This window comes from Apteryx rowi, unplaced genomic scaffold (assembly GCF_003343035.1).
Source record: "Apteryx rowi isolate R43461 unplaced genomic scaffold, aptRow1 scaffold_344, whole genome shotgun sequence".
In the NCBI taxonomy this organism is placed as follows: domain Eukaryota; kingdom Metazoa; phylum Chordata; class Aves; order Apterygiformes; family Apterygidae; genus Apteryx; species Apteryx rowi.
Window position 1 is genome coordinate 3,311 of NW_020449908.1, and position 24,094 is coordinate 27,404.

Here is a 24,094-nt window from a genome sequence, read left to right on the forward strand (position 1 = left end):
CACTGGAAACTGTCAGTGACAGCTACATGGTACAGACCACATATTCTAGGAGCTGGGTAGACAGAAGACAGTAAGCAGAAAAAAATCCACACCCCCACAAAACTTATTCTCTATACCCATGGAAATGGGAATCAGTGATGGTTTATGGCATTACTTGTTGCAAAATTATTCTTTCAAGAAATCAATATATTATGTATATAACTATTTTAAGTTGAACCACAGGCATATGTAAGAATACATCCAAAAAACTCACCAGAACCAAAAGAAGATAGGCTTTGGGGTCCATTTCTCCCAGGAGTACCTATGATTTTCAGAAAAGAAAGTGAAAAGAAGTAACACTTCAAGCAATTTACCTCTATTAATATTCAAGCCAGTAGTGGGGGCGGTGGGGTGGGGTGTTTCTTTTGAGCATCTTTCCATATAACTTCCTCATAAGCTACATAATCTAAGTTTTGTTCATGTGACAGCTGACAGTATGTTTGACAGCAATACTTGACAACATGAGGTTAAACTATTTGGAAAATGGACAGTGAATTTCTATTAAGCCAAACAATTTCTTGCACTACTATATCATTATCACAAAAGTCAGGTAGCACTGTTTTATTTTACCCAGTTCATATAGGACCACAGACACTAGGAAACAGAACTATCTATAGTGACACCATTGTTACTTTTTTTCCAGCTATACACTCCAGTTACTTAAATCTCCTTTTTACAGATAAAAATAATAGCATTCTCAAATGTGCTGCCAATCAAGTTAAATATAAATGAAAACATCGAGAAGGTTCATTTATCCTTACTGTATTGTTTCAGAGCCATATGAACACTGACATTAAAACCTTATTATTTACAAGGATATGAATTAAATGAAAGCAGTCTTTAGGATTGCYGGGTATAAGTGAAAAAGTTATGTGCAGAAGTTTATAAAAGGTCTGTTTACAACACCTTCTGGATTTGGCTTTTCTTCAAATAGTCTGTGACCTTACAGCAGGTATTTCAATATGAAACACTCTGCATTGCAGAATTACTGCACTTGTTCCCCTTACCTCAGTCATACAAATGGAATTTTGCTCCCAAGGAGAAAATCTGGTGTTTTAGAGCTTGCCTGAGGATTCAGATCTGTTATTTTGATTCACTCTGGTAAAAGTCACTAATTCTAAGTGACAATTAAAAACAAAACAAGCATCTGAGGCAGAAATGGGAAGTCAAGCCCATATTATCCCAAACAGCCAAAGTTGAGCAGCAAATTTGCACAAGAATCTTGCTTAAACACAAACTTCAGAAAGCAAGTCTGGGTTGCATCTTGTAAGCATACAATCTTAAAAGCAGGTAACAGAACATCATTTAGGGGACATTATCCAGTGTTTAGAGTCATGATAGGATGTACGTTTCAATGAGGTAGCGGACATTTTTACCCCTGAATAAAACAAATGTGTAACAAATGCTTCTGCAGAGTCAGTCTCCAATACCATGAACCACAAGTGAAATGAAAAGACTGACCATCTCCGTTACTTCAAAGTCACAAAGCATAGCTACTCTTTCTCAAGACAGAGGGGAGGGACTGAAGAACATAAGTAAAAAATTGACTTTACCCAACAGTTGATTGCTTCTAGCCTCACTGACTTTCCTTGCTGAGTGCAATGGCCCAGATGATTTTGGTAAGCACTGGTTCAGTGAAGCAGACCTGGTCTTGGCTCCTAGAAATACAGGAGCTTAGATCAGCTTTATAAGTACAGTTATGTCAACAATTAAAGACATGTCTAACTTTACACTTTACAGAAAGCAAAAGATGCACAAGTATCCTTAAATTAAAAAAAAAAAAGTCTTCTAAAAAATTGAAGCTATGTTTAAACTTAAGTTTGCTTTACCAGAACTTACATTGGAAGAAATAAAACATAACTTGAGAAAAAGCTTATAAGCAGAAGGAAGCRTTAGTAAAAACTTCATTTTAGCAGCAAATACAGCTTAGCTACGAATTGTTGGTTGAACGGGACCTCTGCATGCCAGCTACCCAGCCTCCCACTCAGCACAGGGCCACCATCAACATGCGATCATGACTTTGTCTAGCCAAGTCTTAGAAGCTCCAATCTTTGAGGTTTCCACAGCCCTACTAAGCAATCTGCTCCTGTGCTACACAACCATCCTAATAATTCCCCACACCACCACCACATCTAGTCTCCCACTCCACAATTTGTGATCATTTCCCATTGCAACGTCCTCTGGCACTAATGGAAGTGGGAACCAGAGTAGTGTTTAATACAAAGCCAGCAAATATATTTAAACTAAGTTTCTTTTAGCACCAGATTGTGAAGCACAATTGTCTTATCTCCATGAAAGATTAAAGCAGACTCTACTTCCACTTCAGCCAATAAGAGGAACATCAAGAGGAAGCAGCATGAAGAGCTAAGCTGTTTCTTGGATTCTTCCCTTTGGAAAATGGGGCAGTGACATTCGTCTAGGAGAGACTTCATCTAATAATATCCATTCAAAAAAATACCCCATCCCCAAAGTCCTTTCCCTCCTGAAAGGGGTGAAGACAATGCAGAGTCTGCATGAGAAAGGACACACATACACTGAGGATAAATTCAAGGTACATCTAACCCTGCAGACCACCATCAGCTAGAGAGTCATTCTGTGCAACAGCAACAGCATAAAATCCAAGCAATGATGCCTGCCATTTAGCAGAACACATCAGGCTGAGCTCGGTTACAGGCAAACCATAGTCACATTGTTCTTGGATCAGTCCATATCACAGTGCAGAGAAATAGTTACTAAACTCAAAGCACCACTGATGTGATTTTTACTTCCTCATACTATTTTCCTGGACTGGTGTTTAATAACCACTGGTTCACAAAGTAACCAAGTGCAAAAGGTAAGGTACCGTAACAAGACTAACTTCAGTTCCACTCTAGCTACAAACAGACCCAGATACCTTTTGGAGTTGTTTTCAAGGAGTGTATTCTTGGTCTTGGTACTGCTTTTAAAGGGAGAGATCCAGAAGTACCATTCTGACAAGCTGTTTTTGAAGACCATTCTCCATTCTTGATGATTGTGGCACTCGTAGCTACAACACAGAAGGATAGTCAAAGAATTTGCTCTAAGCAGTATCTAGTTCTGGGAAAATTAAATCCTAAAACAAGTGTGTTTTACTTGAGGCTAAAGTTAGAAGAAACAAAAGTTGGAATAAATATTATTAACACCTGTGGTATCTTCTATATAAACAGACTGATGAACCATAACACATTAGTTTGAATGTTGCAAACACCTCAAAACTACACAAAGCTTTGAATTTTGCACAAGAGGGGAATGTATGTAAAAGTATATTGATTAAGATACATAACTAGAAATCTGAACTTGCTGTTCAAAGCAAATGCAGAATATATTTCAGTTTGAATAAGTCAAGGAAGAGAGTATCATCAAGATATAAAGTCATTCCGACCACAGAATTGACTGTTAAGCCACCAATGCACCACAGAGAAAACTCTGCACTCCTTCCACTCTCCTTATGGGGCACCTCAGTGACCTCTCCAATGAAGGCAGAGCTCAGAAGAGGACCACCTTACCTCCACTCCTCTCGCCAGAGAGAAGCTGATGGGACACAACAAAAGAAATCCCCCCTCCCTCAACCCCCCCCCCCCAGAAGAGGCAGATAGGACAATAAGCAATTGCTACCTCATGTCAACATCAAATTTCCAACTAATAGGGTAGCTGCAATGGAAGACATTTCATTCCATTTCAAAGAAACTTCAAGGAGGTTTGGTTTAGTATCACAATGCAAATTTATATTTGGAAAAAAATTGAAGATTTAGAAAAACTAAGAAGTTTGGGGAAAGTCAATGCATTGGTTTAGTTTTCCAGCAGGGGGAACACAGGTGCACATACAGACACTCACACATGCATGCAGACCTCTGAAATAAGTATGGGTGAGTACACTTTGGTTCAAATACCAAAAAGATACATATATTGACACACTAAGAGTTAAGAAATTTACATTGCATTTACCAGAGATAAGCAAGAACTAGTTGCACTGAAAGAGTTTGCACTGTTGCTTTTTAACTAGTAGTTTACAGGAGGAAAAAAAAAGCTGTTCATACATCAGATTTAAAGAAAAAAAAAGTAACCTTAACTACGTATCAAATATTGTATGCTGAAAGACTCAATACACATAGCTCTAAGATTTTAGTGTCTATTTAATTTTACAGGCGTAAAGCCATATAAAGTTAACAGCTTCACAGTGATGCTTCTTGACCATATATCAATACATCATCTGCAACAGCAGGAGGGCCACATTTGCTTTATTTGACACTTTAAGGCAAAAAAGCTAAATATTTGCAAAAAAAAAATCTATATATGAGGAACAATTTGTATAGTACATCAGCAATGCAGTTTTTCTGGTGGAGTTTGACACTGACAATACCAGATAATTCAAACTAATTTGTTCCAGCAAAGCATCAGTCCTTATGCATTTTGTAACTTTTTCCATAGATTACTAAATTAAGGATATTTGCTCAGAGATCACTGTGGGCATCCAACTGTTGCCTACAAAGTGCTGCACTATCGTCTTATAAATCAGCAGCATGCCAAGGAAGTAACACTTTGACTAAGCACACTTCTGGCACAGCACTAGTTAGGCACTGCTCTGTTAGCTCTGGAGTCACAACATGCAGAAAAGAAAGGCAGACTTGCAAAGCTTAGTCATTATATGATCCAAAGATGTTTTCTTCTACAATTCAGAGTAGCTATTGCAATCTTCTGATGAAAGACTGACAGGTATGAAATTATCTCACTCCAGCCAGAATCTAAAAGGTTAAAAACCTCCACTCACCACAAGATTTTTTCCTGAAGTATTAAAACTGTACAAAACACAGCTCAAGGTCAATTGCTATGATCAGCTTCTGAAACACTGAAACACTATTCCACTCTGTATGCAATTATTCTAATGCAATTCCTGTTTGGATTCTTACTCTTAACCTCAAAGTTTAAACATTTCAGTATGTTCAATCACAGTATTTTCAGTTTACTGCTGAAATTTTCCTCACAGTTTCTCTACTGTTAAAAATTCATTTTTTTCCCCCCAATGCTCCAACTTAAAGCCTGTATGCAAAATATGCTTTTATTACTTAACATCAGCACCCCTAACTTCACGATTTCCAAATCTCTCATATTAGTAAGAGTTTCTTTAGAGGAAAGAATCATAGAACTCAAATGCTCATTAGACACACACACACAAAAAAAAAATTAATGCTGTCACAGGAAATTACCAATCCTTAAGCACATCTCAAAACAAAGGACTGAGCTGGCACAGCAAGAGGAACATTGTCTTTTATATACCAACAAAAGGCAAACTCCTTAAACAAAACAAGCTAAGCTTGGCCAATTTAATGCTGTCCACAGGACAACAACAGTTTTGGTCATGAATTTCCATGATGTTCACAGTATAAGCCACCCATTTTGAGCTCCGTGTCCCCCACTAATTTAACAGAAGCATTTCAGCATTATTTGCAAATACAGATTTGCCTTTTATTTTCCTAACATTGCCTAGTAGACTAAATGAGACAATAAACAGGAACAGCACTATACATGAAAAYATTAGACCAAAAAGGTAAGTTTATTAATTCTTTCCAGTTTGATTCAAAGCCATAAAAACTTCATTATACTAACATGAATCATATGTAACCCAAATTCACGATGCTCACAAAAACTTATGACTAGATTTAAATAATTTTCATTAAGTTTAGCAATTTATCCAAAGAAAATCACCTCAGGGAAAAACAACAAGCCAAAACATCTGACATATTTAGCAATCTCAACAAAACAAAATACATGCTTTAAAAACAAAAAAAACCCAACCTACTTCTTTTCCCAGTAAAGGTGGCTAACAAAGGAATAATACAAAAGCTGTAAGATCCTACTATCAGCACTGTCAGTAAGGTAATACCATAGTGGCTTCCTGATTCAGTTGGTGGTATTAGTGTAGAATTGATGAAAATATCAGGAGAAAAATTAGTTTCTGTGCAGCTGCGGAGTCCTCCTGATATAGTCATTTAAAAAGGATCAGAGCAAGCCCAAAGCCAGAGAGACTGCAGCCATGTTCAGCCTCTCATATTCCTCATGCTTGCTCTCAGTGAATCAGAGTGGAAAAAAATGGTAAGCTTCAAGGCAGTGGACAAAACAGATTAAACCAGCTAGCAAATCACACTAAATAAGGAGCCATCAGTTGGGATGCTTCATCTGAGTAGAGCACATGTCATTGTTATGAAGCGATGACCCTTTCCTTTGTTACGGCGGGGGGGGGGGGGGGGGGGGAATGAAGCACGGACAAAGCTGCTTAGGAATTCCTCACACAGTTCTAAACCTGAACAGCAAGAGGCAACATGGCTGTCAGGGAAGCAGAATCAATCTGCTTCCAGAGAAACATGTACTACATATTTTATTACATATCCTCTTATTCCTTTAAGGAATATGGTAGGTTTTCATTTTTAATGAGGACACTACAGGAAGGAAAACAAAGAAATGAGAGAATGCATTATATACTTATGCATGCATATGCATACATAAACTATATATGTATGTTAACACACAGTCCTCTTTCAGTCCAAGACAGATTTCAAAGACATCTGGCATAAAGAAAATGCCTTTATCCAGTCTCCAGGATAAAACGGATGATGTGATAGTAACAGAATATTTGAATGTACTCATTTGAATACGTATAGCTGGGAAGACTGACATGTCTGACTAAGAGTCAGTTGTGTTATTTCCTTCACACTTTTTCCCTTACAACTCCCACAACTGCTGGTACAGGCCCTTGGTAGAACTTTGTATTAAAGCTAGTTGCATTATTTTTGTCATCCCAGTCTTAATCAATTAAGACTGATTTGGTTCAGGTCATACACCAGTGCTTACAGTTACATTAGAGAGGATAAAAACCTAGCCATTCAAAGTTGCACTTTCTACAAATAGTTTCAGATATCTGTTTTTTAATCTCAGCTATGCATTTTGTCTTAGAACTCTAAAAACAAGATACAACCTAGGTCAACAAAAGCATTTAGTATAAAAGACCTGTAATGTGCTGCTCCAAATACTATGACAAGTAATCCATTCACAGCATTCACGCTTATTTCTTATTACACCTCCTCCAAATGCTGCAAGGAAGCTTCTGATCAAGAACACCTGCTGGTTTTGTGATGGTTCATGATGGAAGAGGAGCTGCACAAAAGCTTTTATTCAACAAATCAAAAACCAAGTCTCTGAGCTCCTTTGGATTGAGTATCTTAAGAAGGAAAGTTGCAAGTTAAGCAAAAAGAGTAAGATCCAGAACTAGCAGGAGAAGTAAGATGAGAACTAACAGGTCTGTCAGACAATAACTCCCTACAAAGGGATTGTGCAACAAGGAGTTGATGCTGGATATCAACTAAAACCCAAAACACTGACCAATACTTACAATTACTGCTGAGAAGACTTCGCTCACTCTGAGTGCTACTGACTGACGAGACACTACGGGTTCTCTCCAGCACTGACCTTTTGACAGGCACTTTGGATTTAGATAGCGGTTTACCAGAGCTAGTGCAAGAGACTGCAGAATTTTTCATGGAGGCAGGCTTCTCTCTGGGAGAGGTTCTTACACCTGTCAATTGGGGTGGAGGGTGGGGAGGGAAAAGGAGAAGGGCAGGGAAAAAAGGGGGAGGGATGAAAAAGGACTTAAAAAAACTTAAGCAATTGCTTCTTCTACATACATGCCTACAGTTAGACTTGCACATATAAAAACATACATATAAAGGCTTAACCTACCTCATATTTGCATGGTAAATATAAGCAATACTTTCAAGGTTTTCAGCTCCTACTATCTGATTTTCCTTGATAAAAACACTAAATACAGCAAAACAGTCCTGAGGGTTTAAAGCATCCAGTTTTACCTGCATACTGACCTCAGGACCAAAGCAAGTCCTAGAAAGATTGGCCTTCAAGGCAGACATTTGCATGCACAGTCTTTCTTGCATTCTACAGCTTGTGCACATTAAGGTTACCTGTACTGGCAATCCCCTAAAAATATCACCTCTGGCTCAAAGCCAATCCAAGAAAGTTTCTTTTGTTTGTGTCTTCCCCCTATAGCACAGAGTTATTTTTCTATTCTAAAAGATAATTTCATCCTTTCAAGGACAAAAGGGGCACAAGAAAAACAAACTGTGCTGTGCTCAGATAATATACCTAAAACTGATGAGTTCTGCAGCACTAGTTAGGCAGCACTCCCTGGGTCTGCATTCTTAATGGCCACACTGGTGCTGACGCATTTTTGCATTAATTGCTGGTTTTGGTTGAGCTTGTTGCATACAAGCGCCCAAAAGCTAAGTTAAACATAGCTAGAGAAGCATATCTATATAGGAGACAGAAGTTTACTGTTGTACTACTAACGAAGCACTACGCTTTCAGCAAGAAAATTTCAGTTTAGTTACATCAGACTTCTAGTTTATTCCTGAGAAATATGCGCTCAGATTAATATTACAATGGCCCAAATGAAGTTATGTATACACAGACTTTTTGTGCTGGCACTAAGCTAACTTTTACCAGCTCTGACTTACATTTTAGATGCTGAGATATTTAGATAATGCTCCAAATAACTATGCAAAAGCAGCTACCATTTTTGTACAGAAACAAAAACAGAGATATGGAAGATATATTTAGGTATTTTAAATACATCTTAATACTGTTATTGCCATTTTCAAGTCTGACTGGCATAGTTTATCTTACTTAAAAAAAAAAAAAAAGAATATAAATATATGCATGCCTAAGGTGTTTTACATTTTACTTGAGACAATCAAATTTCTCTTTAAATAAGAATACCCTTCCCTTTATTCTTGCCACTATAACCACATTTCAGTTACACTTAAGCTGTGCAAGAGACAGTTGAAATACCACACATTTAGCCAGTTATTCCAGTTTGCTCCGCATTAGTTTTGCTGCAGGATCTCCACTCTAATATCAATGGTTAAGAAACCATCAATTTGCAGTAAGACCAAGAAAGCATGATGTTAAAAAGAGGATTACATGAAGATTTAGACAAAGAAAACACTAATGCCCGATGTCTGCATTTCAACAGTAGGTGGTGCGACAGGATTAGATGCTTGACTCAAGACTTCGTATCAAGTACGGAAAAACAGGAACAGTACTAGTAAAGGAAGACATGTTCATGCTATTCCTCTCAGTTTAGATCAACTCAATTATAATACATCACAATATGTACTAAACATGCAGTAGTATCCTATATAATACTGGTCACTGAATGTGCCGCACAAGCTTCAGCAAATCATTAAACATGCTTTATGTTAGACCTGTTACAAGGGGTGCTTTTACTATTTGTTTGCATTATTATGCAGAACTGATTCTGTGTTGCTGTAAAATCAAAGATTAAAATCTTACTGTAAAAATCTAAGACAAAGTTATCAGCTGTATTTTGGAATTTCTTGTACATAAGTCATTGCAATGAACATTTGAATATGACTTATTGCAATGAAACACTTGCGAACATCACCTCAAACAGAGCAGTCCAGACAACAAATCTGAAGTTATTTGTGTGTGACAAAAGTTTCTGCAACATCTGAACTTTATAGAACAAATCTGAGAGCTTTTTAAAACTTTCCACATTGCTTTCCAAAAGTTTTTTTTTTTTTTTTTTTAAAGATGGATCAACATACCAGAAAACTAATCCATACTAGTCAGACTCCTCTTCTAAATAGTCTCTCAGCAAAACTAGGTACAAAAAACCCCAACAAAATAACAACAAGAGCTACTGTACAAATACTGCAGATTACGCTTGTATGACTTAGCAAGTTAAAGTTCTGCATTTCAAAGGCGGCTAGCAAAACAAATGTAACATCAGCTGCATTTTATTGTTTAAAGGTGAGGGTAGCATGCTTGATTCCTGCTGTGCTGGGGCTCTAAGTTCACCCACTTCAAAAGTGCAGGAAAGAAATCCTGTTTTATTTGCAGTGATTTCCACTCAAGAGGGGCAGAGGCAAGCATGTGAAAATGCTTGCTTATTCTTGTACTGTATGTTCCATAAACGTATTTCCAGACGCCCTGGCTTCTTTGCAAAAATCTATATGTGGCACTGTTGTAAACCAGCTGCATACTCAAAACACATTCAGTGAATACAAGTTCTAGCATGTGCAGTTTCAGAAGCAAATCAAATAGGGTCCTGTTTACAGATGGCCTGTGGTTTTTTTCTTAATTCTTCTACTGCTGAGTGCTTTCCTATAAAGCTTCTGTTGAAAAAAATGCATTTGAGTGCATGAATAATTATTTTAACAGCCCAGTTTGAGGAAGAAACTAAGTTGTGACACAGAATCATTAAGCAGTTACTGAAGTAGTAATAGTGTTTTTTATAAAGTGTTTAAAAAAACCACCATTCCCTAAGCAAGGAACAGCACAGAAATAAATGCAAAGGTTCTGAAGACAGAGGCAGGAAGACATGATGTATGAAGAGTACTGCAAACAAGCACGAGAGTAGGATATTTAGTGAACCATTTATTACAAAAACAACAAGCAACAGTTCCTTGAAAAAAAACAGGCTTTCATCAGTTATTTCATCTAGTCACTGCAGTAGAATACTAGAAATATCACATTCCTCTGCAGTGGAGTAATGTGTTGGCAATTCTTCAGAAAAAGCTCTATGCAACAACTACGTTACATCAAGTATGTTAAAGTATCTCTTGTATTGGAATGGAAATAAGCAAGGAACAAAGTACATCTTTCAAGAAGTTCTAAAGTCAGGTTTCCTATCCTAACTCAAGCTGTCCTCCTGCGCAACTCCCACATTGGTGATTATTGTTTAGAACAGACGAAGGCTTCCTTTACATGGCACCGGAGCCTACAGTAGGACATAGATCAGATAAAACATGCTTCAAGTGAAGCAAAGCTGCAAGAACCTGAAGACTGTCTCAGTCTTGTGATGAATACACCTTCATCCTCCTGCTTTGCAAGTTCCAATTTAGTTCCTCTGAGAAACACTGATGTCCTAAACCCCCTCACAAGGGAGCTGTACCAGACAGATGCTGCCAATACTGCCTCAAGATACTTTCCAGAGGAATCAGCACAGTTTGGTTTAATAGTGACATTTACCTAACAGTGCCAGCTTCCCTGCTTCTTCTTAAACGGCAAGAGACACACTCTCAGTAGAAAAGCCTTTTAAGCCACTTAAAAATTCAAATCAAGAGAATAAATATATGCCTGTATTTTGTAAGGCACCAGTAGCAGCTAATTTGGGATGGCATTAACGCTAGCTGTATTTTAAAATTAAAGATGTATTTACCAATTTGGAGATTAATTGTCCACTGTTTCAAACCATATTCAGATATTTCACATCTAGGACTGAGCACAGAACAATTGGAAACAATTCATGGAGCTATATGACACTTTGAAACGAATGTCCAAAAGCCTTTCCCAAACAGAAACTTGGGGTAGACTAAGTACACAAGGTGTGTTTTGAAGTGTGGGGTTTTTGGGTTTTTTTTTTTTTTTGGGGGGGGGCAGGGGAGTAGGTATTTGTGTGAAACACTAACCCTAGCAAAAGTAGCTGCTTTGAACTTTCATTGCTTTATCTACTCAGTATGATAACTTTTTGATTCTTGTCTAACACTTTTCTGAATTTTTCTGCAAGTATTAAAAAAACCCCACACAACTGAGGGCTCTTATTTTAGAAGTATTAAACTTTGCAACTTTTAAAAATAGTTTGAAGCATGACAAAAAAGCCTACTCAGCCTACAGGAGGAGGTCTTTGTAAAGTGAGGGGCATTAAGTCTTCAAGAGAATACATCGCTTTTTGGTACCTATAGAAAGGAGGAAGTAAATCATGGACAGAGGTACTGGCCTTAGCTATTGTTTCCAGCTGACTAATGTTAACATAGTTGTTTATAGTTGCTATTCTGAGCACTGTAAAGCAGTAGCAATACTAAGACACTTCAAATGGCCACAAGCTTCCCAGATTACGTGATTAACCATTCAGCAGCATTTGTTATGCTATATATTATATTATATACATACTGATGTTTCTTTAAGGAGTAAAGAGTGGTTATAGGACATTACCACAATTTTACCAAATGCCCAGTAGTAATATGAAAGTCTCAAATTCTCAAATTCTCCCTTAGAAAGTTTCAAATTACTATTATAGTTACAGAAAAAAAAAAAAAAAAGTAGTTTGTGCTGTGTTGCTAGCAATACCTCAGCTGCTAAACACAAACATGGACAAAGATAGGGAATGTTAAGCTATTGCTGGGTCTTGAAATATTTACACTAGAGAGATTTAATTGTTTAAGGAACAACAACGAATCAGATAGGGAATTGTCTTGCCTTAACATGTAAACTATCTGATGTAGACTTCCACAGTACTGTTTCATTCATCTTCAATCCATTAGGAAAGTGCTCCTCTTTGGCACAGATATCAAGGAAACAGCAGCAAGCTTGAGCCAAAAACTTAACTGAGCTGCTAGCAGTCATATGGGTTGGTATACATATGTTCCTCCTCTTGCAGTTCAATATTCTCAGAGTAAAACTGGAAAACTGCTCAGTGCTACAAAGCATCTTTTTTTTTTTCAAAAACAAACAAAAAAATAATACACCAAACCTTATCTCAACCACTCCCACTTTCAGGAGAGCAATTTGGACATTTTCAATTGGGGTCTGCTCAGAGCATTCTCAAACCCTTGGAGCTCCTAAACAACTGAGAAAAAGATGCTCAAGCTTGGAGCTTCTATTGAATGCTGCTTGGCCTAGTCCTGATGTCTGGCCGATTTCCTCACAGTTAAACCCCTCCATGATCAGCAAGACTCCTCCCTTCCCTGTTTTCTCTCAGGCTGAACTCTTTCCCATTTAATCTTTCTTTTCAGCACCTGCAAATGCTACCAAGTTCAGAGCTCTTCTCTCTTCCCCTGCCTGAAGCTTGAACTCATGCCTGCTCTTCTAGCATAGGTACTATTTGCCATCACATTACCTACTGTATTTACTCAGTTTTGGGTTTTGCTTTGTAGACTAAACTAGAATAGCCCCCTGAAAGATCTCATATATGCAGTTGCCCTGTGATCTGTTAGGCAGATAGTCTCTAACTGCAGTTAATCTTATGTCAGCCTCCAAAGGCAGCGGCACACTGTGGTGGCAAGGCTTGCCCATTCCAGTTTTGCCAGGAGGTTCTCATAAACTGTTTGTAAACTGACTTCAAAAAACAGTAGCTTTAACACAGCCGTTGTAAAGCTCTGTTTAGTAGTAATAGGCATACAGAGAAGCGAAAGGAGTGCAATACAAAGAAAACAGACAAGAAAACCACTGGCTACATGCAATTATGCTTTTCATTATTGTCCAGCCCTCCACACCACACACCTCTTCATATTATGCACTGAGGATTTTGTAGTAGCTTGTAGCTTTTATATCCACATTACCTATAAAATATTTTAAGCTTTCTGTTGCAGAAATTATGTAGTCCATGCCTTGCATGAAGAAGAAACTTCACTGCAGCAAAAAATAAATGCAATTTTGTTCAGGAAGACAGGAATTTGTGTTTTTTCTCCTCCTCTCCTCACATCCTGAGAGAACTCAAGATTAACCAGTGAAAAGTTATTTGAAGACACACCAGCATGTCCTTGCAAGTAAATGAGTACCAAGAAATTCCCTCACTCCTAAGGAGAATATTCTTACAGATATATATGCATTTCTGATAGCATTGATATATGGACTGTTAGTATCAGTCATTGCAAGTACGATCACAACATTTTTTCTTGCTTCAGGTATAACATATTAAAGCCAGGATGTGCCTAGCCACAAGTCACCTGTAAAGAACTTGGAAACACATGTGAAAAATTGCACTCAATTCCTTAAATAGGGCCACACATCACACCAGAAGCAAAGCTAGCCAGACGGAATACTCTTGGAAGTCAAGGAATATGTGTGTTCAACAGAATACTGGAGATAACACAGTACTTTGAATACAGATCATTAAGGTCATCCTAAAACTTTGACATTGTCCCCTCCCCCCCAAAAAAACTCAAAACATCACACATCTAAGGTTACCAAACCAGAGCTTAATCAACCTACTTTTATGTCATTCATTGATAACAGGTCACAAATTACCTCACAGCCAAAGAACATTACACTTTTATTTCTCATGATCCATTTGACTTAAGACTAACAGGAAATTTATTCCAAACAGGAGATTTTATGCTGAACCTTATGTAAGGTTTGCAGAATATTAATAGTTATCTATCCCATGGTAAGTTAGCTCCTTGCTAATGAAATGTAAAAAGAAGGAGGAGATATGGCAAGCTTTTCCCCTAGCACATATAGCCAAAGCTAACAGCAAATTGATTTTGCTGAATTCGGATTCCAAAATCTTACAGCTCCTTTCTAGGTTCAAAATGCGAAGTGACCATTCTGTACACAAATGACAGGGTACCTGCGACAGAGAGGTCTATATTTGGCACGGTGATACACATTGCTTCAGGCAGCTCCCAAGTACAGTCAGGAAGCAAGAGCTGGCTGGAGTGGAAACACTAGCTGGGAAGTCTAACCCATGCAATCAGAGACTTCCAGAGAAAGGAAGACCTGCAAGATTCCTGAGTCCTCACAACTAACACCGTTTACTGAACAAATTGATTAACCGGACAAAAGGCCCTTCAGACGCATTAAACTGTTAGATTCTCTCTCAAATCAGGTAACTTCTTCCCTGGCTGCAACTCCAAGAGAAGCTAACAAACTCARAGAAAAGGAACAGGCCGAGAAACAGCGTGATGAGCAATGATTTTGTTAGTAAAAATCATGAAGCAGGTCAATGTCCTTTAAGAACCTACTCAAGATGAATCATGGCCCTCCCCACAGTCACCTCGCAGCAACATCCTTCCAGTAGGGAAGGCATTGACCCCCATTCTCCTTTAGTGGCAGGTTCTGGCTGGATAACATTAAGGTCAGACACCTGCAGCCTTCAGGTATCTGGCAAGGTTTGTATCATACTACAGACATACCATGCTTCATGGAAAACCATGTATTGGTTACCGCCTTCCCACACCTCCAAAGAAGGATACCAGAGTTTTAAGTTCACTTTCACACAGACTAGCTACTGTAATGAAACACTACAGATACAGGGGAAAGGAGGTCAGTTAGACTGGACTCATGGGTGGAAGGTAATTAATATCTTGGACAAGTGAGTGCATGAGGAAACTGCTTTTAGGATCCCTAAAAGAGACTGGCTGTTCTGGAAAGAAGAAAAAAGCATAAGAGGGGCTGAAACTAGATTTTAACCTTATTTGCAGACTCTGGTGCATTTCAGATTTGATCAAGAAAATGCACACCTACGGCAGATATCCTTACAGGATAACTCTCCAGACCAGCATTTTGAGAAAGTTTGACAGTTTCAGGCCAGAGAACCCAGAGGTTATGCTCGCTTTTTAAAGTATTTTGTTTCCTCTTGGCAGCAAGTCAATTCAGCTTTAAGAAGTCACATGGTAGATAGCAGGAATGATATAAGCTTAACAGTGATTTGCAGTACCAAGGTTTGGTTTAGCTCCTAGGTTCAGTGTCAGCACAGAAACTCAAGATTGTGAGAATGCTTATCAAAACTAAACTGCTCTGGTTCTGCTTCACTAGTATTGTGAGAGGCTACACAAAAAAGTCCTGAATTACAAAGTTTACCTATCCATTTCCAGCTGTATGGAAACACAATGGAAATCCATTTGATTTTGATTTTTCATCTGAAAAGCCTTTTTTGTGTAATAAATTGCAACAAAACTTAGTGATGAACAGAGTCTTCATCTCTCATGGCCTGTTCTAGTTTTAACTCTTTGGAAGCATCTCTGAATTACCCATTTAACTATAAGATCAAGCCAAAAAGTCAATGGAAAGAATTTAGCAATTTTGAACTAACAAATGAATCAGTATTTCAAGACATCACTAAAGTCTTTTAAGGTATTTCTAATGCAACTCAAACATATTTGCTATAAYGTTTGGGGAAAGCTATCTGAATTATTTTCCCCCCTGCTTCAGTTAGTTGCAGAATGCTGAAGTCTTTCAGTATGGTCAACTTTTCCTAAGTTCAAGAAGAACAAAATTCAGTGTGTTGAGCTCCTCTCTCCCCAAGCTTTCATTATTCTAGTTATATGCTATGAAAATATTAGCAAGAGAGGAAAAGGGAGCGCCACTGGATTAGACTCGCACAAAACTTAAGTAAAGCACACGGCAATAACTTCACTAATGGGATCTCAGTGACTTAATCAGAGACAGTGGTGGGTAGAATCTCAGAACAAACTGTCAGAAGAACTACACTTTAGAAATAGAGGCAAAGGATATTTTGGCTATGAAGAAAGTTTAAATAGTTTGCTTTAATTTCTAGAAATTTTTAACAGCTATCAGAGAAGTAATATTTTTGGCACTTTCAGATCCCCAAATAGTTTTCATTGCACATAAGGCTAGACAAAGCCCTCATACCTAAGATAGCACCAATAACAGGAAGTTTTGTTTAATGGGGAATAATTGAAAGCAATGGTATAATTTTAAGGCAAAGTGTAGGTAAAGTATAAGCATATCAGAAATCTTATTTGTAGGAAAGGAGTAAAAACCCTTTTACTTTACAGGCTAATAGGTAGGCTGCATTCAGCACAAGGAAAAAATACAGTGGTAGGCATTTACATTTTAGACCTAAAGTAATCATGTATATTCTTATCTTATACTGTTCAAACAAATCAGATTCCTTGTGGCCCGGACTGTCACAGCCCTTCAGTCCAATTCTGTGGGTGGCAGTATGTAATTTTTGGAAGTGGCTGACAGTAATAGAATTTGGAGCAAGAAACTGGAGTGACATTCCAAGAGACCACCCCCCCCTTTGAGTCAAAGACGTGACTTTACCAAAACCATATTACCTCAACTATTAGCAGGCTATTACTTTTCCACAGTGGTTAAGTATATCCAATTAGATGGTTGTGCACATTTGCTGGGACTGAAAAACAGTTGCCCTCATTTCTGAACTGTTTTAAAGACCTGAACTAAGACTCCAAAAATTACACACACCTTCAGGTTACAACCAGGTGACTCAAACACCTCATTTTGCATGTCTTTAATTCTAGTAGATATTTTTACTAATAGAAAACATACAGAAGGCATACTTATTGTCATCCAATACTATACAAATTTTTCTATGTATTCTATTATGGAAAAATCAGCTTTAGAGAATTATGATTTTCATTCCAGAATATGTGATTGAAGGTCATGCCCTCTTAGATCAAAGGGGGAAAATAGTTACAGAAGGGAGAAAAGATTTTGAGGTATCTAGCCAGATTTGGAAGTCATCTTCTCCATTTCACAAACCACTTTGGTATGAGAAATCCAGTTGGCTTCACCTCTTAAAGACAAATTTTTAATTCAGCAAAAATTTCACATTCCAACTAAGATAAACGATGGTAGATGATAAACTGGTAAACGATGCTCAGCAATCATTTTGAAACACACACACAGAGGCCTTTTTTTTCTTTCTAGCTTGAAATGCTTGCCATATAAGCTCACAAAAACCAGAGTGCTTGACATGGTGTTTACAGGAGACAGAAGAAAACAGATCTTTGCCAACTCCTGTTTGGGACAGGACCAGGGAATTTTCTCAGAACACATGCCTCCTATTATTTTAGTGTGTCATCTATGAAGAAAGTTTGTTTGATAATTTCTTTTTCAGTTATAATTATAAAATCTCTACTGCCAAGTTCCTTGAAGATCTTATAACTAAGTTTTTATATATATTTTTTTTTATTTCTTGTTGTAGGGGAGTTTCCTGCTTCCTACCCAAAATTGGCAGTGCATGATACAACCCATTGCTTACAAGTTCTTGTTTATTCTAAAAAAGATACACACAAAAGATTTAGGACAGATGAATTGCTTTCTCTCCTGCAGCATACATACTTGAGACATGACACAGTGCTACACCATCACTTCTCTCATTCAGTGATCTGAGTATTCAGTAGACTCTCTACATTTATTTGTGTCCCTGCCAAGTGATCCAAACACACCCGCAACTGGCTTAGAATTAGCTGAATTCATGCTATTACCTGAGGAAGCAACCAGGTTGTTGGGATCTGGATGTTAAAAGAAAAGGTATTTATTGTGAATGACTTCTTCCCTCCATAAAAATCAGCTGTACTTTCAGAAGCAGAACTTAATCATCCTATTATATATAATAAGCCATGCTTACATATATTCCTAGTGACAGTGTCACAAAACTGCTCTGGATTAAGTGGGGGGGGGGGGGGGGGGGGAAGGGAACCACCAAACAACCACAACAACCACCTGTTTCAGTTCTTTTAAGACCATAATTAAGGATAGGAAAGCTCTAAATTGCTATTTTAAGAGAAGTGACAAGTCTTCCAAGAGATTGGTGGTTTACAGGTACCTTGCTCAATGAACAAGTCTTTCACATTAGCAAGGTTCAAGTCAGAACAGCATAAATGCACTTTGAGGGACTCACTCCATAAGGGACTGCAGAGACAGATTTTTAATCTCATTTCACCACCTGTATATAATTAACGTGAGTATTTTGGACTGTTTTATAATCCTAGACTGGGTGGGTGATGAAGAATGACGAACAGGTTTTGCTGGGTATAGCTGGGTGTGCACACTTTTCAAATTACAGTGTATTGTACTGTAGTCATTTATAGTCAAGCTACATTTGCCATTAGCTATATTGCCACACTGTTAAAAAAAAGCACATAAATCACAGAAGCATTTCTGAATCTCTACAGTATAATTACAAAATGTAGTTTGTAAAATCTGAACAGCAGCCTACAGACTAGTTTTGAGATTTTTCTCCTCAGTATTAATCAGCTAGAGCTGAATTAGACACAGGCTCAAACCGGAGGGTCTCATTTGGTTATGTTCTCCCCTTTCTAGAAAACACAAAGCTACTGAAACTAGGTTGAACAAATCATGTTATGCCCTGAAACAAGGGCTCATTCTCCTTGGAATAGCATAGAGCTGCTTGCCATACACACTCTGTGTCCAAGGTCTATTTTTTTCCTCTTTTTACTTTCACATTCTTCGAGTAATTTTAGTAATACTTCCACAAAGTTCTGTTATATAACCAAACTATACATGATATTTCAATATTATTCCTTCTAATAGTACCACACCCTCCTAAACACATTCCTTACCAGACAAGATTTGATGATGACTGGGTAGAACCTGTCTCCCCCCCCCCTCCCTTATTAACGATTTGCAATTTAGATAGAATCACATTTAGCACTAAAAATATAGCTCTATGCCAGTCTAAGTGTTCTCTTAGAAAGTGATACCTTAATTTTAAGAATTAGATTAGGTGGTAGTAGCCCAGAGACAAGTTCTCTTACCAGAGCTTGATGATAGAACAGTTCCTTTGTGAGAAGGTGCTTTAATTGTGCAGATATTTTCATTTCCTCTCTTCAAGGGAAACACAGATGACACCATTTTAACCTTGGGAGCTGAGGCACTTCGTATTGTGATTGGGCCTTTCTTCGGTGTATTCTTCCCTTTAGCTGCCCCAGCTTTTGCAGAAGACATCTATTAAAAAACAAAACAACACACCACACCACTTTTTGGCATCTGTAATGAAATATTGACCACACAGATAAGGGACATGTTCAGCTGTTTGCTGTCACATGGTCCAAAGGAAGCAGTCAGCAATATTATCTGTAACTGAGAGCTTCAAAAATAATCTCTTAAATGGCCTTAAGCAACATAAAAGTTTTATCAGTGATTAGCTTAATGACAAACATGCTAAAGAGGTTACATGTGTTATCATTTTAGGTCAGGGTTCCCACCCTGCCCCCCCCCCAAAGCTTTAATTAAACCATCTGATTACATGAATGCACCTAATCAAGAAGAATTCTTCACCAAGCAACTACAAAGTCAGCATACTGAATAGTTAATTATCCTATACTATCTGAAATATCACAGCTACTGTAATAAGCTTCCTGGTCTAGGTCTTAAATTACGACATGGAAACAGGAAAACCCTTTCACATTCACGTGCATAGACAAAATACAAATTCAGGAACAGGACCAGGACAGATTTAAAAATCACTGGTTTATATGTAGCCCTCATCTATCTTTTGTACAGAATTCTTGCTCCTGTTCAAACAGGCACTAACTCAGAATTATTTCTGCTATAAAGTTAAGCCTATAAAGGCAAGCAYACAAGCATCTACAATCTTCCTATTTTTTTTTGTGACTCGAGCAGATACGCAATGATTTGGTCATCTTACATGCACTTTCACACATTTTCAGAAATTAACTTACACTTACCAGAGGATAACATTAAATGGATTCCATCTGATTACTGTGGGGGACATTTTAGAGAATTTACTCTATGGATTTTCCAAGTACCAACAGCACAATTAATACAGCAGAGTTTTCCATCTTGGCAACCTGACAAATCAAAAGCATCTCTTTCAACCCTCACTTCCAAAAGGAAGGGGTGAGACAGCATCCAAGCTTTAAAAGACCTCAGAATTGAAAGAGGCAGTCCTTGCTTTCATGTCCATTTAGGTCTTTGAGTTATGCCTAATATTATTTATCAATTTGTTCTGCAGTACTTCAAAAATGGATAACTGCTTCTACCTCACCTGAAGTAGCTTCCTCCACCTATTAAACTTCAGAGCTTTTCTGACAAATCTAGACAAAGCCTGCCAAAACTTTTGGCAACACCAGTTTTACTGATAATACATGCTGCCTCCATTTCACTAACTTAAAATAAGATTGTTGAACTCACGAGCAAACAACAGAAGGGACTCTGCACGGCTTCAAGACTCCAACTCTGCGTCCCTGTGATACCTTCTGTGATTTCTTCCACCCAGCCCCAAAGCTATTCCATTCTTTCCCACCATTCCTTTTCTTTTAAGCCTCTTTCAGAGCATTTGAAAGCAACACGTTTCTCCTGACAGGTAGCTGACTAGCCCAAAAACACTTCCCAACCAATCAGTGGATACATACCTTCCGGCCAGGAAGTTTACATCTTCCAGCTGGCTAACTGCCCCAAAAAAGGTATATGCCTTCTGCATGAAAATTATTTCCTGGCTGGTCTAACTATTCTAACAAGCCCTATCTTTACTTCAAATAAATAAATAAAAATCCCAAATTATTCAAAGCACACATTTAAGTGAGAACGCTAAAGTCCTTGACCAACTTGCTGGTCTTGGGATTTTGTGTTATTTAAAATTGTTAATATATGTGCAACATTTCCATAAAAAAGTTTAAAATGTATAATTTACAATTTTTTCAAAACCTGTTTTAGAACTAATTATTGAAAACAGCAATTTATCTCTAAGTTCAAGTTACAGTATTGCTAGTTATCTTGATAAAAGTATTGATACGCATTCTATTTAGAAAAAAATCTTAACAAGTTATGCTATACAATTTTACTAGTTTGACCAAATTAAGACTTGCATACTTTTATTGGAAAGCTTACTGCCAGCCTTGTCTTAACAAGGCTCAACAGAAAGCTTTTTACACCATGAAATAAAATGAAAGCTGAAGACACTAAATGCCACTTGAAGTGCTTGCTGTTTAGTTAAAAGTTCAACCAGTTAGTAAAACTGTACTTCTCTCCCTTTACTGAGGGGAGACTTTACCTCAGAAATCTACAATTTCATTCCGATTGCACTAGTAATCTACAATTACATTAGTAGACACAAACTCCATCCTGCAATTTCCATTCAGCACTGTGCAATGCAGAATTCCCCTCTTCCACACATACAAACATATAATTATGTTAAAAACACTTACCAAAGGAACCGAGTGCAAGTCAAATGTTTCATTTGCTGTATCTTTTAACAATGCTGCTTCCAGAAGCATTCCCATGTTGTTGTACTGCTCTTTTTCAACTCCAGTCTGACAGATATTTTGAGCACAGGGCTGCATTAAAGAGTTTGAACTTTCCATTTTATCATTCAGCACCCCTTTTGAGTTCTCTACACATGTTAGAAGTGCAGCAGAAACCAGAGAGCATGCTGAATTGGAAAAGCTTGCTTTGCCAATGTCTTCCGGGTTCTGCTTTAATGCAGGTGTCTTTGAAGCCTTGTGGGAAGCGTTTCTGGAATGAGTTGTGGCATGTAGAACCTGGCTAGTGAACAGATCTTTGCTAAGATGTAGCTTATGGGGCTTATTCACAGGCAATTCCACTTTATTATCTTTACCTACCTCTATTTTCTTTTTCAGCACTTTTATGGAAGGGGACAATTGCCTCGGGGAAGCAACTGGTGAAGATGAGGAAACAGTAGATAGTTGGGGGGATTGTGGAGATCCTTTTAATGATGCACTCTCTCTTGACTGTAGCACAGGCCTGGACATAACCTTTGGCTTAATATTTTTGAAATTAGGTTTGGGAAAACTAACAATCTCAGATTTCCTTGCTTTGGTTATTGTTGACACAATAGGAGACCTGCCTACTGATTTTCCTGCTATTTGACCTGAACTAGCTTTAAGCAAAGGCCTTCTATCATGCTCTCCTACAAACACTTCCTTGGGGATTATTTTAGAAGACTTGTCTCCAAATTCTGCCATAGCTGAAATGGAGAAAGTTGTATTTTTTGATCGCTCTTTAGGGGTTGAAGTACATAGAGCAGAACTGCTTTCATCAGCCACAGGATTGAAGACCACAAAAGTTGTTTCACATTTCAGTTCAGGTTTAACAGTCCTCTCTGGTTTTGGTATACTGCAAAGTAGCGTCTCAGACATGAAGGACCTGTTGTTGGCATCTCCAAAAGCAGCATCTCCAGGGATACTTTGTTCTTTGGTTAAATGTTCACATGTTTTCTTTGATATTTGTTTTCCTCCCAGATCAATAGTATCTACTGGGAGGTGGTGTTCATTGCTTACAGGTCTACCCCTCTGTGTTTCAGCAGTGGAATGTCCCATTTTGTCATGCTCAGGGGTATGCTGTAAGGCTTTCTTTTGCTCATCTTCACATGTATTAATGTGCCGTGATAAGAAGTCTCTCCTGTGAGGATCTACACATCCAGCAGTTAGTTTTACGAACTGTATTTCCTTTTCCTGTGGTTCTTTTCCAATGCTGTTAGTGGTTTTTAGATAGTGTTTGACATCTGCAGAAGCAGGACAAAGCATCTCAAGCTCTGAATGGGCATTTGGGCCTTGTGAAGCCACTATCAGAGAGAAGAAATTAGGTGGTTTTTCTGGGCCAACTATATCAAATTTCTCTCTTGTACATACTTCATCAGAAGATATTAGTGTTTCCCTCAGATGCATGTCTCTATTGTGATCATTTCCCACCATTCCATCCATAATATTAGCAACATCTAATGTGCCCAGGTGGCAGTGTATCCCATCTTTCACCATGGACTGCATGTTCTGCTCTGAAGCAGGAAGAGGCAATACACAGTTAGAGTCAGTCTGACTATAAGGCACCAGTTGTTCAATACTTGGATTTTGCATTTTTGCTATAGCAAGGTTATCTTTTGAAAAGTTTGTTGCTTCATTCAGGTCATAGCTCAAAGTACATGCACAAGTCTGTTCAGTCACAGATGACTTGCATGTAGCATCTGCATCTCCCAATAAAGCTCCTGTGCAGTTATACTTACCAGGAGTTTTCTGCAGATCAAGTGCTTCAGTACACTGCTGTTTTAAAGGAATACTTTTGAAGTAACTCTTATCTTCAACATTGGTATCATAGTCATGCTCAGTCACTATATTTTGGTCAGTTGAATTACTCCGCATCTTGGTGGCACAGTTCTTTGAGCAAGGTGTAGCTTTGTTGCATGTGTAGTTATTCCCATTTTCATCCCTTACAAGTAATGAAGGCTTTAAGCCATTCTTTGCTTTTTCATCTGACTTTTCAATATCCATTTTGGAGGCTAAATTTTAAACTATTTTCTTTTTATATTTATTTAAAATCCAAGAGAATGCAGATTCTTCCGAGCTTTGCAGAACAAACAGCTTTTCCCTGGAACATATCAATTGTCCTGCAAGACACTCAAGAAACAGTTGTCTTCATCTTGCCAAGAATATTCAAGAGTTCTAAAATTAAAAAGAAATGAAAAATGGTTAGCCAAACCAGGATCACATTTTTCTGTATTAATCATTGACTGCTTTAGGTA

The 24,094-nt window shown here is 37.9% G+C and overlaps 1 protein-coding gene across 1 annotated transcript; it reads right to left on the reverse strand.

The window, feature by feature from the left end:
- Positions 1-253: 253 nt before the first annotated feature.
- LOC112969375 (microtubule-associated tumor suppressor 1 homolog) lies at positions 254-23,843 on the reverse strand (the record flags this gene model as incomplete). Its single annotated transcript, XM_026072621.1, has 6 exons — positions 21,768-23,843; positions 19,356-19,545; positions 7,442-7,624; positions 2,933-3,064; positions 1,593-1,697; positions 254-301 (listed from the first exon to the last, which is right to left on the reverse strand). Coding segments are annotated over exons 1-6 (2,734 nt in total), but the record flags the coding sequence as incomplete, so codon positions are not given.
- Positions 23,844-24,094: the final 251 nt, after the last annotated feature.